This window comes from Cebus imitator, unplaced genomic scaffold (assembly GCF_001604975.1).
Source record: "Cebus imitator isolate Cc_AM_T3 unplaced genomic scaffold, Cebus_imitator-1.0 Scaffold18, whole genome shotgun sequence".
Taxonomy (NCBI): domain Eukaryota; kingdom Metazoa; phylum Chordata; class Mammalia; order Primates; family Cebidae; genus Cebus; species Cebus imitator.
In genome coordinates, this window is record NW_016107333.1 from 3,984,189 (window position 1) to 4,000,205 (window position 16,017).

At 43.3% G+C, this 16,017-nt stretch overlaps 1 protein-coding gene across 1 annotated transcript in view; it reads right to left on the bottom strand.

Annotated features, from left to right (window-relative positions):
• Positions 1-16,017, bottom strand: part of CTNNBL1 (catenin beta like 1) — a 177,788-nt gene that overhangs the window by 62,096 nt on the left and 99,675 nt on the right. Inside the window, exon 11 of the mRNA XM_017512250.2 lies at positions 8,585-8,766. Within this exon, the coding sequence (XP_017367739.1) occupies positions 8,585-8,766 (182 nt within the window). The remainder of the gene's footprint in view (positions 1-8,584; positions 8,767-16,017) is intronic.

Consider the following 16,017-nt stretch of genomic DNA (forward strand, 5'->3'; position numbering starts at 1 on the left):
CAGCTATGCTGTGCTCTACTTGGGAAAGACCTGTGGGTAAATCCTTAATAAGACTTGAACCAGTTAACAAACCAGATGTGCACCACTCAAAATCATCCCCTCAAGCCTGATGAAAGGAACCCCAAATCCAAACACATTGTTTATTTCAGCATCCCTGCATTTTGTCATCCGTGGTCAGGAATAAGACAAGCAGCTGGAGGGAAAGAAAAGGAATTGATCCAGAAACTATTCAATTATAAGGTTTTCAAATAGCAACAAAAAATAACAGCAAGACATTTTCATCCTTATTTAACATAAACTGCTGCTAGCACATGGCTTAATGCCATTCTTAAAATTAAATACTGTTCACTCTTCACTGGCTCGTTGTTCTGACCACTATAACCAACTCTGATTGTCAAGCTTGGAGAATACGAGTACGGGCATAGGGGTGGTGGGGGCAGACTCTGAATCCTCTGTTTATCAGTTGGACAGAGAAGAAATATGGACCCGAGATTCCTTTGCATATCCTATCTGGGAAGATTTTTACTTGTATTCCACATAGAACTGGCACATTTACAGCCCACCTCTAGGATTGGTAGATTCAGGAAGGAAAAGAATTTCTTCTGGCAAGTACTTTTAACATTACCAACATAGAAGGAGGAGGAATATGAACTAGAAACCCATCTTCACTCCAGCCACTAATACTAATGAAACAGGGTCTATGCTAAGAACTTGATCTGTATTATTTCATTTAATCTTCACTTGTCACCCTTACGAGATAGATCCTAAGAGTATCTGAATTTTACAACAGAAGAAATTACAGGCTCAGAGAGGTTAGGCAACTTTCCCAAAGTCGCACAGCCAGTAAATGACAGAACCAGGACACCAACTAAGTCCTGTCTTAATCCAAAGCCCATGTTCTTCACCATCCATATCACAATAACTACCTACAAATGCCTTGTGCCCACTGTCTCCTCTGCCATTTCCTTCACTGGCACAAGAATGAAATACTATTTTTCCTTCAGAGTATTCAAATATTATCTCATCTCTTAAGCCTTCCCAGAAGCCCTATGGATACTCCTTTCTCTGGGGTTCTTCAACCACTAATGGAACATTTATTATAGTGTGATGTCTGCAGTCAGTAATAAATTATCTAAACAAACATTTATCAATCCACCCGTTATGGTCTGGATGTGGTTTATCCCCACCAAAACTCATGTTGAAATTTAACTGTCAGTGTAATGGTGTTGAGAGGTGGTGAGACCTTTAAAAGGCATCTGGGTCATGCGAGATCTACCCTCACAAAGGGATTAATGTAGTCTGCTGGGAATGAATGAGTTCTTGCTCTTGCTGGACTAGATTAGTTACTGTGAGAAGGTTGGTATAAAGCAAGGCTGTCTCTTATGCTTGCTCTTTGCACACAATCATTTCCCTTTTTGCCTTTCACTGTGAGCTGACGCAACATGAGGCCCTCACCAGGTGGGCTGCCTGATCTTGGACTTCCTAGCCTCCAGAATTGTGAGCCAAATGAACTACTTTTCTTTATACATTACTCAGTCTTGGGTATTCTGTTACAGCAACACAAAATAGACTAAGACACGCCCGACATTGTGTTAGATTTGCATAAGTCACTTCACTTAATTTTAACCCAAGAAGGTACGTATTAATTCTGATCTTAAAGATAAAAAAAGATGTATTGAAAATTACTACAGGACAGATGCAAAGCAGCCTGACGGTAGAACCATAAATTGGTACACTCATTAACAACACTCTGACTTCCACAGTGCCCTTAAGTACCACCATGTGTCTCATGTTGATTATAGCCAGTACACGATACAAAGGTGTTAAATAAATTCATTTATTCATTCACTCAATATTTACTGAGCATCTACCATGCACCAGGCACTATGACAGGCAAAATTAGATAGGCAGTAAAAATGCCAAACAACAATTTCATCAAGTTATTTTGCCATCTGCCCCTAATAACATCTGTAATTTGAAAAGATAAGAGTCTCTACCACTATGATGACTTGTCAAAGCACCAAGGTCTTCTAATCAAGGACTCTTGACTATCAGCAATTAAGAGAAGAGTAGGCTAGACTGGACCCATGACAGCAAATACCAATGGCAATGACTTTGTGAAATGAGTGTGACATTTGTGATCAGGAGCAGAGGAGGAGTCTGACTCCCAATGTAGCCACTTACCCACTGTATGACCTGAAGCCATGATTTCGTGAGTCTGACAATTACCCCATCTTCAGAATGAAAAATAACACCATGCTTGGGGGGCTGCAGTAGGGCTCAAACATGATCAGATGTGTAAAGACACTCCTGCAGGTGCTGAATGTGGGGAATAACAAATGACCGTGCTGGGTGAAATTCTAATGCCCTTTGTTTCAGTCTGTAACGTCATCTCCCTCCCACCAGAAGTGTCTTCCTCTGTAAGCATTTCTGTTCTTGTGTTTCCTTTAACAATGAAATATTCTTGTCTAGTATGTCTCTGTAATTGCAATAAAGTTTTGTGGTAAATATTTATAAAATTGCTTTTCCCCCCATGTCTATTTTCCTCCTTCTTCAAACTGTAAATTTGTTGAGGGCTGGGAATGTCTCTCCTACCTGGGTGGTAACTTTGAGAGAACATGAGAATTGGAAGACTAAAGCAGAGAGACTTACTAAGGTTGCAGTCAAGTTCAGGAGAGGTGATGGCGCAAAGACTCAATGAAAAAGACTGGTTCAAGAGATATTCTAAGATGAATTCATGGACTGATGATCAATTTCACGTGTGGAATATTAGAGTTAAGGATGGTATGTTGATTTCTACAGTGGGTGGTGGCGAGGAGGCTGGTGCAGAAAAGACGGCAGCAGTGAAGGAATGGATATGGCTTTGAACAAGCTGAGTTCGAAGATCTGGTGCTATCTGCTGATTATTAGCCCAGAGCTTGGGAGCGAGTTGAAGATTTGTGAGTTAATGGCAGACAGATGAAGGGTAAAGCTGCAGGAGTAGATGAGATTACCCAAGGAGAATGCATGGAAGAAAAAAGAGAGAAATAGGGGAAGACACTGCCAATCCATTTAAAAACGAATGCTTGAGGGACAGGCAGAGGAAAGGGATCGGGAGATGGAATACTAGGAAGAGCAGCCTCACCCAGGACCAGCACTGTGTTCTGTTCCTTGTCCCCACTGGACCTGTCACATACTAGGTCTTTGTTATACTTTGAACCTAGCAGGAGCCCCAATAAAAGTTGGCCTCAAACAATGCCATGTCATTATAGCCCACCATGAAGACTTTTAAAAATGTTTCTTTTTGTCTGTGTTGGCTAAATTCTCTTCTTTTCTGACTGCAGGAAAGGTTTTGCCATTTCCTTCTTCTAACCCTAGGAGGTGGCATGGGAGCTCTGATCTGACTTCCTCGCTGTTAGGAAGATACACATGGCAGCTGTATGCTTCCTGACATGTGGAGTCCAGCTGAATCACTTACAATTCTTTGCTGATGACAGAAAAGTATTCTTTAAAGCACTGACCTGTTATCAACTGCTGTCACTGCTGAAAAGGTAAAAATGCGTGTATATACCTAGCATGCACACCACACACCTACATGCTGCTCGGTAGCTCACCCGCTTAAAGCTTTTAACAGCCTCCAGGGGAACTGTGTTAAAACAGCACAATTAACTAGAACTGCTACAAGCTCAATAACTCACATACCTAATGAAGCAATACAAGGAAAACTGGACCTATTTTAATAAGAATTTTAAAAAGAGACAAGACGTAAAGGTCAGATGCCATTTCTGGATCCCACCTCTTTTCTTCTTCCCTCCTATTCTGAAGCAGCGAATACCAAGGAGACAATATATACCGTGCTATTCTTTTAAAACCAAGGAGGCAGCCAATCATGCTATTGAACCCAAGGGAAAATCATTTCTTTCCAATCCATCCCACAAGCTTAGTGCCTCCCCTGATCTATTTCTGAAGGTTTTATTATGCAAACCTGAATGGATTTCAATTATAATAATTCTTTCCCTTCCCCACCCCAAGTCACAAAAGAGGAACTAAATTACCAGCATTCTAGGTTACAAGGGCAGTTTTGCTTTTACTCCCCTCCTTTAGAGTCACCTTAATCTAGAAGTTCACTTTTTTCAAGCCCTTCTGCTGGCTTGGGAACACAGCTGTTTTTATGTCACTCACTACTTAGCATAGCATGACTCCTGACATTCCTATCAAGAACGAATTTGCCCATTTGCCCACAGTTATCATGAAGCAATTAGACCGCAGGCCAGTAAAACCAACCTACCCTCCTGGCCCTCCCACAGCAGAGGTGTGGGCATTCTCTCTGCCTGGCCACCTCCATCGGTATATGTGACTAAAGCCAGGGTGGGCAGAAGTGGAGGCAGTTTAAGGTCTCTTAGTGCCTGCTTTATTCTGGGGCCTATGCTAAGCATGTACATGTCATCTCATCTGACTCTCGCAAACACCCTTCATGGTGATTCTAGCCTCATTATTTTACAGATGTGGCAAGTGCGGTCCAGGGAGCTTAGGAATTTGCCCAAGATGGCACAGCTGATAAGCAGCAGATCCGTCTGTGCCACATCAGGCTGTACTGCGACTTTGGGAGTCAAGGGAGGCCCTAAGAGGTGACAGGGGCTAAGACTGGACCAGGATGGCCTTCAAGAGGCAAACCGGGATGTGTGACATCATCTGAGAGACCAAAACAGATACCCCTTTATCAACTAAGATGGACCCTAAGGTTTCCTACAGGTGGAGGGTTCAGGGCTCAGCTAGCATAGCAACTTCCTGAATTCCCATGGCTACATACACAAAACATACTCCTGAGAAACTCCCTAAGAATATCAGGCAAATTATCAGACCCCTCTTAAGTCTGATTGGAGAGAGGACTGGCCTTGCAAACATTCTTTTCCGATAAGCAACTGCAGACTTCCAGCCAGTTTCAATCAGCTCAGGGAGACTGTATACAAACTTGTGTCTTATAGTTCACCTTTTGGCATAAAGAGCCAAATCCGATCTCATTTTAACGCTAAAACCCTGCCCCAGAGGGAACACGGATGTGTTTGCCCACTGTGCATGTACTTGCCTCCCTTCATAAATATGTATAGCTTTTCCCCAAAAAAACTGCTGAATGTGCATGACTCTACTGTCCAATACAGAACTTGTGGGGCCTAAAACCCAAGTCGCCCTTTCGCTTTTTGAAGACAGAGCACCTTTGGTACATGCCACAGACTGTCTGTTCCTAGTTCACAAACTCATATTGTCAACAAAACTCTCCTTTCTACTAGTTAGCCATCCTGGTGCTCTTGTGGACAACAGTGACAAGCCCCTGAAGCTTGACAAGAAAGAAAGGGAAGAGTGTGGGGTAGCTCTCTAGAGCTTCTGGATTGGAGAGCTGATTCCCAGGCCTCAGTGCTTACCTGGGAGCTGGGCTACCCCAGGTGCTTGTCACAGGGTGGCCTCGCCTATAAGGAAGGTCTGTGTACAGCAAAGCTCTTAAGGGTGTGGCTCTAAAGTGGGGCTTCTGCCATTATCTCCAGGCCAATGTGACAGAGTAAAACTTAGGGCTGACAACACACTCATTTTAGCTTCCAAACAAGCTGGGTGAAAGACCATTCACTGCAGGTGTATGACAGACTGACAACCATCAATCTGAATCAAAATCAACTGTATGGATTTCAACCTTGTAGGTTTCTGAGGAAAGCCCCAAACCCATGCTTGTCCTCAATGAGCAGGCAGTCTTTCAGGGAAATGGCTGTTCATTCACACAGTCAAGAAGCATTTACTGTGCATCTACCACATGCCAAGCACCATGGAACCAGGCAATGGGGCCTAGAGGTGACAAGGCCACTGGTTCCATAATTTCAAGGGCTATGAAGACAGAGTTCTGACACCAAGAGTCCACTGAACAGAAGCTTCTATCCTAGTCTAGCAGTTCATGACATGCTTCCCTGAGAAAGTGACATCAAAACTAAGGACCAGGCCAGGCACGGTGGCTCATGTCTATAATCCCAGCACTTTGGGAGGCCAAGGTGGGTGGATCACTTGAGGTCAGGAGTTTGAGACCAGCTTGGCCAACATGGCGAAACTTCATCTCTACTAAAAATACAAAAATTAACCAGGTGTGGTGGTGGGCGCCTGTAGGCCCAGCTACTCTGGAAGCTGAGGCAGGAGAATCGCTTGAACCTGGGAAGCGGAGGCTGCAGCGAGCTGAGATCGCACCACGGCACTCCAGTCTGGGCAACAGAGTGAGACTCTGTCTCAAAAAAAAAAGAAAGAAAAACTAAGGACCAAGGATGACTAAAAGATAGCCAGGCAGACAGGTCAGAGAAAATCACTGCTCATGGAGTGAAGAGCATGGTGGAAGCCCGGGGACAGGAATGAGCTGGATATGCTCACCAGTATTCCTGATGGTTTGGGGCCACTGTGCTCTAGTTTAGCACACCAATCTGGCACACTTACGTGAGAAGGGCTGCACACAGAGGGCAACCAAGAGCACAGTCTTACCCAGAGGACAGGACAAAGAAACCCTGCACAATGTGCCTGCTCTGCTCTGCCTCCATTCTTACTCTGCCATTCCTGGCTGAAGGCTGGTTTGCAGCATGGCAGCAGCTTGTAGGGGTGGCGGCAGGAGTATAGGGCTGTGCTTTCTACTTGGGGTTCACCTCTGCTCTCTGAGTGCTGGTCCACTCAGGATGCAGAGCTCATCCTCCCCAGCATTACAGTCCAAACATGCCTTCTAGGAGGCGTCTTACCAAGCCATTGCCCTCACTAACATAATGTCATCAAATTCCTAATGCGGGTACTCCAAAGCAAATGTACTGGTAAGCACGCCACTGGGCACATTTTTCTGAAGAAAAGCAGCTGCTCACTGAATCTGTCACTTCCTCCTCTTCTCAGTGCCATGCACACAGAGCAGGAGCCTGTTAAGCGCTGTTTTCCTTCACACTCTCTTCCAGCACACTCAACATGCAGCCTCGGGTTTTTCAGTGGAACTCAGCAGGTCAGCCACAGCAGAGACCCTGAGGAGCTTTCTGGATCGCAGGCAACCTTGACAACAAGGGCCTGTGCCTTAGAATCCGAAGGCGCAGATATCACAGCTTCTAGTTCACTAGACTACGTCCCTCATCTTACAGACCAGAAAGGAAAGTGCAGTGCAGGGAAGTTAAGCAAAGGTGCCACAGTCACACAGTTAGTTAGTTGTAGAAGCCACAGCTTGGTTGCTTTCTTGGTTAATCTCCCCTAAAAACAAAAAAAGTAAGGATGCCACCAGTACTTCATAGGTAATGAGTTTTAAATATGATAGCAAATAGTGCAGCCGGGCCAGGAAGGTGGCAGGCTTTCAATGAATGGTGACTGTCTGAAGTTTATCTCCTAGATCCCCAAGACCTGCCCCTATTCCCTCTCCCAGGGACTCATGCTGCCGAATTTTCAGTGGGGAAAATCTAGCATGGGGTTAACATATTTACAGAAGTGTCTGGTCAAAATGAGTTAAACTGGAGTCTCTACTTGTTCTCAGGTCTCTAGGCCACAGTATCTACAAGGTCAGTTCCTCCTCTGTTCCAGTCAGATTTCCTGTTGTCTCTGGAGAGTTGATTTGATCAGAGAAGATATCACTGAAGGTAGCCACTGAAGACGGGTCACACCACCTTCCCTGTCGCCACTCCAAGTTGGGAGAGACTCAGCCAAGTTAATTGGAAGACAGAGAGGTGGGAGTTCCCAAGCTTTCATCTATGAGGGTGAGGAATGCAAAAGACCCTGCAGATACCCATGCCAATTCTACCAAGCACTGACAAAAAGCCACCTGAACCATGGGACGAATGCTGCTTCTAAGAAGACAACCAAATGAGCTAGTCAGCTCAGCCTTCCCCCTCTCTGCCTCCTCGCTCCCCACCGCCTGCCACCCACACTTTAAAATCACCATACAACCATGTAAATTCCCTGGTGGAAGCGTCTGCCAGCCTCCAGCACAACTGTCAATGATCATAAATCCCTGGCCTTCCAGATTGCACTGTGGCTATTTATTGGGGGGAGGGCTGCAGCAGGCCACTAGACAACAGCAGAAGAGACTGGCCTAGCAGTAACTACTCTGGTTACAGCGTCACGATTCATGGCAGCATTTTGCTGGGAGTATGCACCATCAGGGAGGAGAAACATAAAAAGAGGAATCCGGGCTGTAAATAGTTTATTTCGGCAATTCCTGATGTTGGCTGAATCATACTTTAGTACAGAAATACATGAAAGCACCACTCTGGAGGTGACATGTGTTGCCACCTCATTACTCTTTTCAAAAGGGTCTTCCATCAGAGAGACACCTCGCTACAAATTATAGTGAAGAAAACAAAACCCTCACACACAGACTTATTAACAGTCCAGAAGGAAATGGAACCACCAGGATTCAAACACGCAGAGAACTGCTGCAACAAAGGCTATCAGTGACCTGGGGTCTCTTTCTCATTCATGAAAAATAGAAGATAGAAGAGAAAAAAAAGGCAGCACTCTTTCTTTCTACTCCCCAAACACATCAGAGCCTTTCAAAGTAGTTTGCGTTTCCCTGTTTCTCCTAATGCACCTAAATTAGGCTGACTCCGCCAGTGAATCCTACCTTCGTGTTCCTTCTCAGTGGTTCCCACTTTCTTGATCTTCCTGGGAGATTTCATAAAAAGGGGAAAGATGGTTCGTAAGCCAAGAATGTCAACAAACTTGTGGCAGTTGTCTGTGCCTTCGGGGCCAATCATGGCATGGTCCAGCACTTTCAGGGCACTGCTCCGGGAGATCTTCTTTTCTCTGTGAACAAAAGAGGTTTCAGATAAGGTATTTCATGGGGAAGTTCTAGTGCTTAAAAAAAAAAAGTGTATTCACTGCAGTACTCATTATATATCTAAATGAAAATACAACATACTTGTTAACAATTAGGGTAAGATGTCTATAATACGGTGGACAAATTCTTATGGTCCAAATGATAAACACAAAAGGCAATACTCAAAATTCTTTATGAAGCATTACCACAATTACACATGAAAAACACACATTAAAAATGACTAGAAAGAAAGACATTAAAATTCTAGGAGATTATTTCAGGGTGTTGAGATTATAGACATTTTGTTATTCTTTTTTCTTTAACAGATTTATTGAGACAATTCACATACTATACAAGTCCCACCCTTTAAAATGTACAAGTCAATGGGTTTTAGTATATTCACAGGTATGTCAGTTACCACCACAACTATAAAACATTTTCATTATCCAGAGAAGAAACCACATACTCTTTAGCTATCACCCACTGCCTTCTTCATCCCATCCCAGCCCTAAGCAACCACTGAGCTCCACTGTCTTTTAGATTTGCCTATTCTAGACTCTTCATGTAAGTGTTTACCATATAGTATGTGTTCTCTTATGACTAGCCTCTTTCACTTGGCATAATGTTTTCAAGGTTCATCCACGTTGTAGCATGTGTCAGTACTTTATTACTTCTTATTGCCGAATAACACATGCCACAGTCTGTCCATTTATCAGCTGAGGGACACTTGGTTTGTTTCCACCCTTTGGCTATTATGAACAACGCTTCTGTAAACATTGTTTCCTTAGTTTCATTTTGGGATTGCTCACTGCAAGCCTACAGAAATACAACTGGTTTTATTTCTTGCAACCTTGCTAAACTCGTTTGCTAGTTCTAGTAATCTTTTAGTAGATTCCTTAGGATTTTCTCTATGCAGTATGTTATCTGCAAATAGATAGCTTACTTCTTCCTTTCCAATTTAGATGTCTTTTATTTCATTGTATTGCCTAACTGTCCTGGCTAGAACCTCCAGTACAAGGCCCAATAGCAGTGACGAGGGTGAACATCCTTGTCTTGTTGCTGATCTTAGGGGGAAAGCATCTCCTCTTTCACCATCAAGTATGATGTTAGCTCTGGGTTTTTTTGTAGAAGATCTTTATCAATGGTTGAAGAAGTTCTCTTCGATTCCTAGTTGAACTATTGGTATAAAACAATGTTGGATTTTGTCAAATGCTTTTTCTGCATCTTATTTTCCCTTTTTCAGTGTCTTGTTTTTCCATACTGAACATGTAGAATTTAAAAAGATAAGCTATTATCATGAAAAAAAAAAAAAAAGGTGATGTTTCCCTCTTGAAGTGAAAGGTCATAGAATACTAGTGCCACTGGCTGCTGTTCTTGCAGATACTTCCCTAGGGAGTATGATTTTTCTATGATCTTCAATTATTTTTTCAAATACTCTGAAGTTGAGAGGAGCAAGTCAGTCATTTCCTATCTTGCTACAGCTGGTAAATAAACCAACCAAACCAATAGGTAATATTTACTGGGCACCTACTTAGTATTGTGGTAGGCACAAGAGAAAAGAGTAAAAAATGGGTTCTGCTTCCAAAAATAAAAAGCTAAATCTGGGGAGACCAAAGTAATATGAAAGGATCAGAGAAAAGTAAATCAGCATATAATTTTCCCCATGTGTTTACTCAATCTACAAATATTTACTGGATATCTCTCATGTGACTGGGAAAGACTGGGTCCCAGTTTTCAAGCAGTTTACATTCTCACTGCAGGAGACAAAGAGAAATCAAGACACCTGATAACGGTTAGTGTCAAAGAAATAAAACAATGCCATGTGAAAGAATGACGCGTGGATCTCTTAGATTCGGTTATTTAGGAAAGCCTCCTAAGGAGTAACACTGTGTTGAGAACTGAGTGATAAGATGAATCAGTCATGTAATTTTAGGGGCAAGACAACATTGAAGGCAGAGGAACAGCAAGCACAGAGGTCCTGAAATAGAAATGAGCTGCAGACGGGAGACTGTGTTTGAGGCAGACCAAGGAGCAGAGTGTTCCCAGCTTCAATCAGGGAGGGAAACGTGGGCTGCATGGAAGGCCATGAGAAGGCATCCAAGTGAGGAAGTGATTCCAGAAGTAGAGGAGATGCAATTCAACATGTTGGTTCTGAGACTGTCAAGTGTTACATTACAGTGAGAGCGACAGATTACATGTATTTGGGAGATTGTGGGGAAAGAATAATACATATGTGAATATTTAAAGTAAACAAACAAATAAGTAGGTAACATAAGAATAAGTTGAGTGGGCACACAACAGGGAATACTTTGGTCAGAGGAAGGAGACAGTTTCTGAAGAGATTCCAGTCTGTCAAAAAGCAAAAGAAAAGACCACCAGCTGGGCACAGTGGCTCACACCTGTAATCCCAACACTTTGGGAGGCCGAGGTGGGCAGATCACTTGAGGTCAGGAGTTCGAGACCAGCCTGGCCAACATAGTGAAACCCCGTCTCTAATAAAATAAAAATAAATATATAAAAAAAAGAAAAGACCACCAGATTCCACTATCAGGAAGCAACTAGCAACCTTCCAGAAAGCAGAGGTAGGGCAGAAGTGGGTTGAAAAGTAAAAGGAGGTGAGAAAATAAGAGGGGTGAGTATAGGTTATGCCTTAGTAAATCCTGGAGGAGGAACCCCATCAGCTTGAGAGGGAAGGCAGGTCAAGATTTTTTTCAATTACTATTTTTAAGAAAAGCCAATGGTGATGCGGAGACCAAAGATAAGGGAGAATTAAACAGCTGAAGGGAGGTGACTGGTCTTGCAAAGAAAGCAAGACTCATAAAAAATGGGGTAGTACAAAAATTAGCCAGGTGTGGTGGTGGGCGCCTGTAATCCCAGCTACTTGGGAGGCTGAGGCAGGAGAATTGCTTGAACTGTGAGGCAGAGGTTGGACTGAGCTGAGACAGCGTCATTGCACTCCAGCCTAGGCGACAAAGTGAGATTCCATCAAAAAAAAAAAAAAAAAAAATGGGGTAATAACCCGGAGCCTTCATGCAATTTCCCATGTGAAAGCCAAAGAAAAGGAATCAGAAATAATATCCCCTTTGGACAGTCTTTTGTAGACACAACACTATTAAAACGCTGCACTATTAAAGTGCTACTGGTCACAAAGAGTGCTATCCTGGGTCAGACTAGCCAGCCAGGACTGGGTCCCAATCGTGGAGGAAAGGAGAGCAGCTACATCCCAGGACTCCTCAATCCTGGGCAAACAGAGAGAGCTGCCGTCCTACTTCATGCTAACCTATTCCTATCTTCACTTCCCTTGTGGCTCAATCAAAACAATCCAAAGATACTTACAAATGACCTTCAATCCAACTGTTGAGTTTCAAAGAAAAAGAAGGCATATACCATTGAGCATATGTCTTTATGCAGCCGGCATTATACTCAGCTAGGAATTGTATGGCCCTTGTCTTTAAGCAATTTAAGAAGAGGTAAACAAAAACTATGATTTCAAAAGCCTGAAGCAATGGAAATCAAGTCCAAGGCGGTGAGAAGAGGAGATAATTTGCCTTATCTGGGAGAAGTCCTGAAGGTGTCAAATGGCAGGTGACTTTTGCACTGAGTCTAAGGAATGAGTATTGCCAGGCAGAGACGGAAGAGCGACAACACTGGTGGCAGTGGTGGGTGTACAGCACCTGCAAAGGTGTGTGCAGAGCATAGGAGCGTGCCCGCCAGGGAACGAGAAGTAGTTCCAAATGGCCAGCGGTGCACGACGACTGAGGAGAGGCTGGGAGGAACATGCTCATGACAGGCTCCACAGGGAACCCAGGCTCCATCCTGTACATGCTGAGAGGGCACGAGAATTTCAGACAAGGGAGGGCCCTGGACAGACACATTTCAGAAGGCTTAATCTGGCAGCAGTGTGAAGAAGGGACGGGAATGACAGCGCTTGGGGGTAAGGGAGGACAGTTAGTAGATTCCGGCAACAACAAAAATGAGAAATGACCAGAGGTTCTAACTACGGCAATGGTATGAAAAAGGCCTATTTGAGGGAAATATGAAATCTTAAATATCAGGAGCCAGGTAAACAAGGCTCCGAACTCAGTGGGAAGGGATTTTTTGTATTAAGATGAAAATTCTAACAGAAACTTGTTTTCACTGCAGCTGGACTTTAGCATCTTACAAGCTTGAATTTATAAAGGTCATGACTAGGGCAGATAATCATGTGAGCAAAATTTAGAAAATTGAGATACAATATCTGTATTGTTTAGTCACTCAGGAAAAGGCCTCTGAGAATGAATGGCGGTCACAGAATAGGGCACCTTCAGTTACCACTCAGCATACGCTCAAACCATTTCACAAATAACACAGAACTGTTTGAAATACAATTCAAAAGACTCTGGCTTAGCCAAGCCTCTCTTTTTTTCCTGCCTAAGCAAATTCAACAAACAAAAGGTATTAAAAGCAAAACCCTTCTTCAGGTAGGCAGTGTAAGACACGTTTAGAGGGGGCAGTAATTGCATATTGATCACCATTTAGGCAAGCAGCATGGAGGTGAACTTTGGAATATTCATTGGGCTTGAGTTCAGGCTTTTAGCAATCAATAGCTGTTTGGCCTGACTTTCTTGGGTTGACTTTATTTGAAATATTTATTCTACTGGAGGACAAGCAGTTTATCTTAGTCTTGTCAGGGTTCATCAGGCTGTTGATCACGGCAGGACCAATGTGAACGCTAGCCTCTATAAAACTGGGGTGTTGTGGGAAATGGCTGAGAGTCATCCACTTCTCCCTACTCTGCTCACAGGGAGCCTTCTGATGTGGGAGAAATGCTTTCTGTTGTAGTTTTAATTAGCTTCTTCTTCTTTATTATGCAAAAATACTTTTGCTATGAACATAGATTCTGAGTATGATTTTCTTTGTTCATTTGCTCCCTCATCAAATATTTATGAAGTACCTAGCAGGTGCCAGATATTAAGTCCAGGATGCAGAGACAAGGCATAGCTCATTGCTCCGGAGGAGTCTGGTCCACAGGGGAGACAGACATGCAGAGAATGGGCAGACTGAGAAAAGCTAAGTACTATGGTGGAGGTACATGCAAAGCAGAGAGTGAACGCAGGAAGGAGGGCTGACCATGTCTGAGTCGGAGGGAGGACTCACAAAGGAGATGATGCCTGAACCAAGCCTCGGGGGATGTTTTCCTTGCATAGTCAGAGAGGGAGAGGGTATTCCATACAGAAGGAAATAAGAGCACATGCAAAAACATGGGTAAACATGGGACATTCAGGGAAGTGGAACATGATACTGCTAGAATATAAAGAGTAAGAAGACAGGCAGCAGCAAAACATAAGACAGGCTGATTTTTGAGTATCAGAAAGATTATGCTTGCCACAGTGTGTTGGACAATAATGGGGACGGGGGAGCAGAAGGAAGAGAGAAACAATATTAGAGGCAGAAAGACTGGTAAGAGAGGCGAGGTGCAAAGGGCTGAGTTCTGATTGAATCTGAGATGCCTGTGGGACACGGCAGTGATGTCCAGATTGAACTTACATGTCTGAAGTCCAGTAACGAAGTTAGCAATAGGGAAAATTTCGAAAGAGAGTCATCAAATCTATGTGCAGTAATTAATCCATGGTGTGAATAAGATTACCCTGGGAGGGTACAGAAAATATTCAGAAGACTAGGACCTTGAAGGAAACTTATTTGGAGGACAAGTCAAAGGGGTAAAATTCTCTCCTTTCTTGGACAAAGGAGACTGAATAATAATTAAAAAAAAAGCAACAAGGTGTTCTTTAAAAGATTCTGTGAACCATAAACTAGTCCTGGCAAGAAATCTGGATAATGCCATATGAGATCACATTTTGTTTGCTTTACAATGTGCATGATAAACTTCACTTACATTACAGAACCTGAAATATAAGATCACTTTACAGAATCCAGGATTTCTATGAATTAGTAAGATCAATATGACCACAGCTAGAAGCTGGGATGGGTGGAAAAAGAAAAACAGAAACAAAAAATAAATAGTAAATATGACCATAGGCACATTGAACATTTGTTATGGTCAAGATGATGCCACTAAATGCAGTGACAGGAAGAGATGTGCACCATCAGTGCCCATGAACCTGTATGGGCCGGCTCCAACACATCACTGCTGATCTCACCCCTCCGCCTACCATAGACCTCACGCTTGGCCATGTGACTGTGTGTGGTCAATAAACCATGAATGCAAGTAACATGTGCACTTCAGAGGAGAAGTTTTAGGATTTATAGCATTATGTGGTCTCTTCTCTGTACCATGAGACAGGCATGGACCATGAAGCACTGCTCCTTCAGCCTAAGTCCTGAAATAAAGAAGGTGTACAGCTGAGCTTCTGAGGGCCAGTCATGAACGAACCATGAGTGAAAAATAAACATTTGTCACTGAAAGTCCTTGAAATTTTAGGTTTGTTATTGCAACAATTAACAATGTTCTGACTGATGTCTGATATGTGATAGAGCAAAGTTGTTAAATATAAGATCAATACACAAAAGTTAATTGCATTACTATCCACCAGGAATAAAGAATAAGAAACTATAGTTTAAAAAGTGTCATATACTGCTGGACTTGTACTCTGGGCCAAAATGGGATAACAAGGACTGGATTTACATCCTCCCTAGCCCTGAAAGTTTAAAAAAAGAAGAACAAAACAATGTTTTTTAGACACCTGACATCAGGCAGCACAAGACAGTGATCCCTATGGGAGGACAACACATGTAATGAGCCCAACTATCCCCCTGGAGAGTTTCCAGGCCTCAGAGAAGGGGAGAGACAGAGCTGGGAGTTCACGCAGACCAACGCAGCTAGAGTTCACAGAGCCACCGCAGGGGACCACGGCAGAGCGCTAGCTGCACAGAGATCTACAGAGGGCCGCCTTCCAGTCTCCAGTACTGACAACCACAAACATGTGAGGAAACTAACCACAGCTGCAGAAAGAAGCTGCCTAGGAGAAGGAAGAGAAGGCGATCCCAGAACTCACAGAGGGCCAGGAATAGCTTGTATTCCCACAGGTTATGGTAGAAAAACCTGATTAATTCACAGTGCACCAGGTGGAGTATTAAGATGGGTAGTGTGCTTCAGCAGCGAGGCATTATTAGCCATAGACTAATCTGGTCCTGCCTAACAGAGCTTAAAAGTAAGTCTCAAAAGGACCAAACTATTTCCAAGTAACTTTCTATCTTAGAACCCAGCTCCATAACATTTATAGAAATATCCCTCCAAA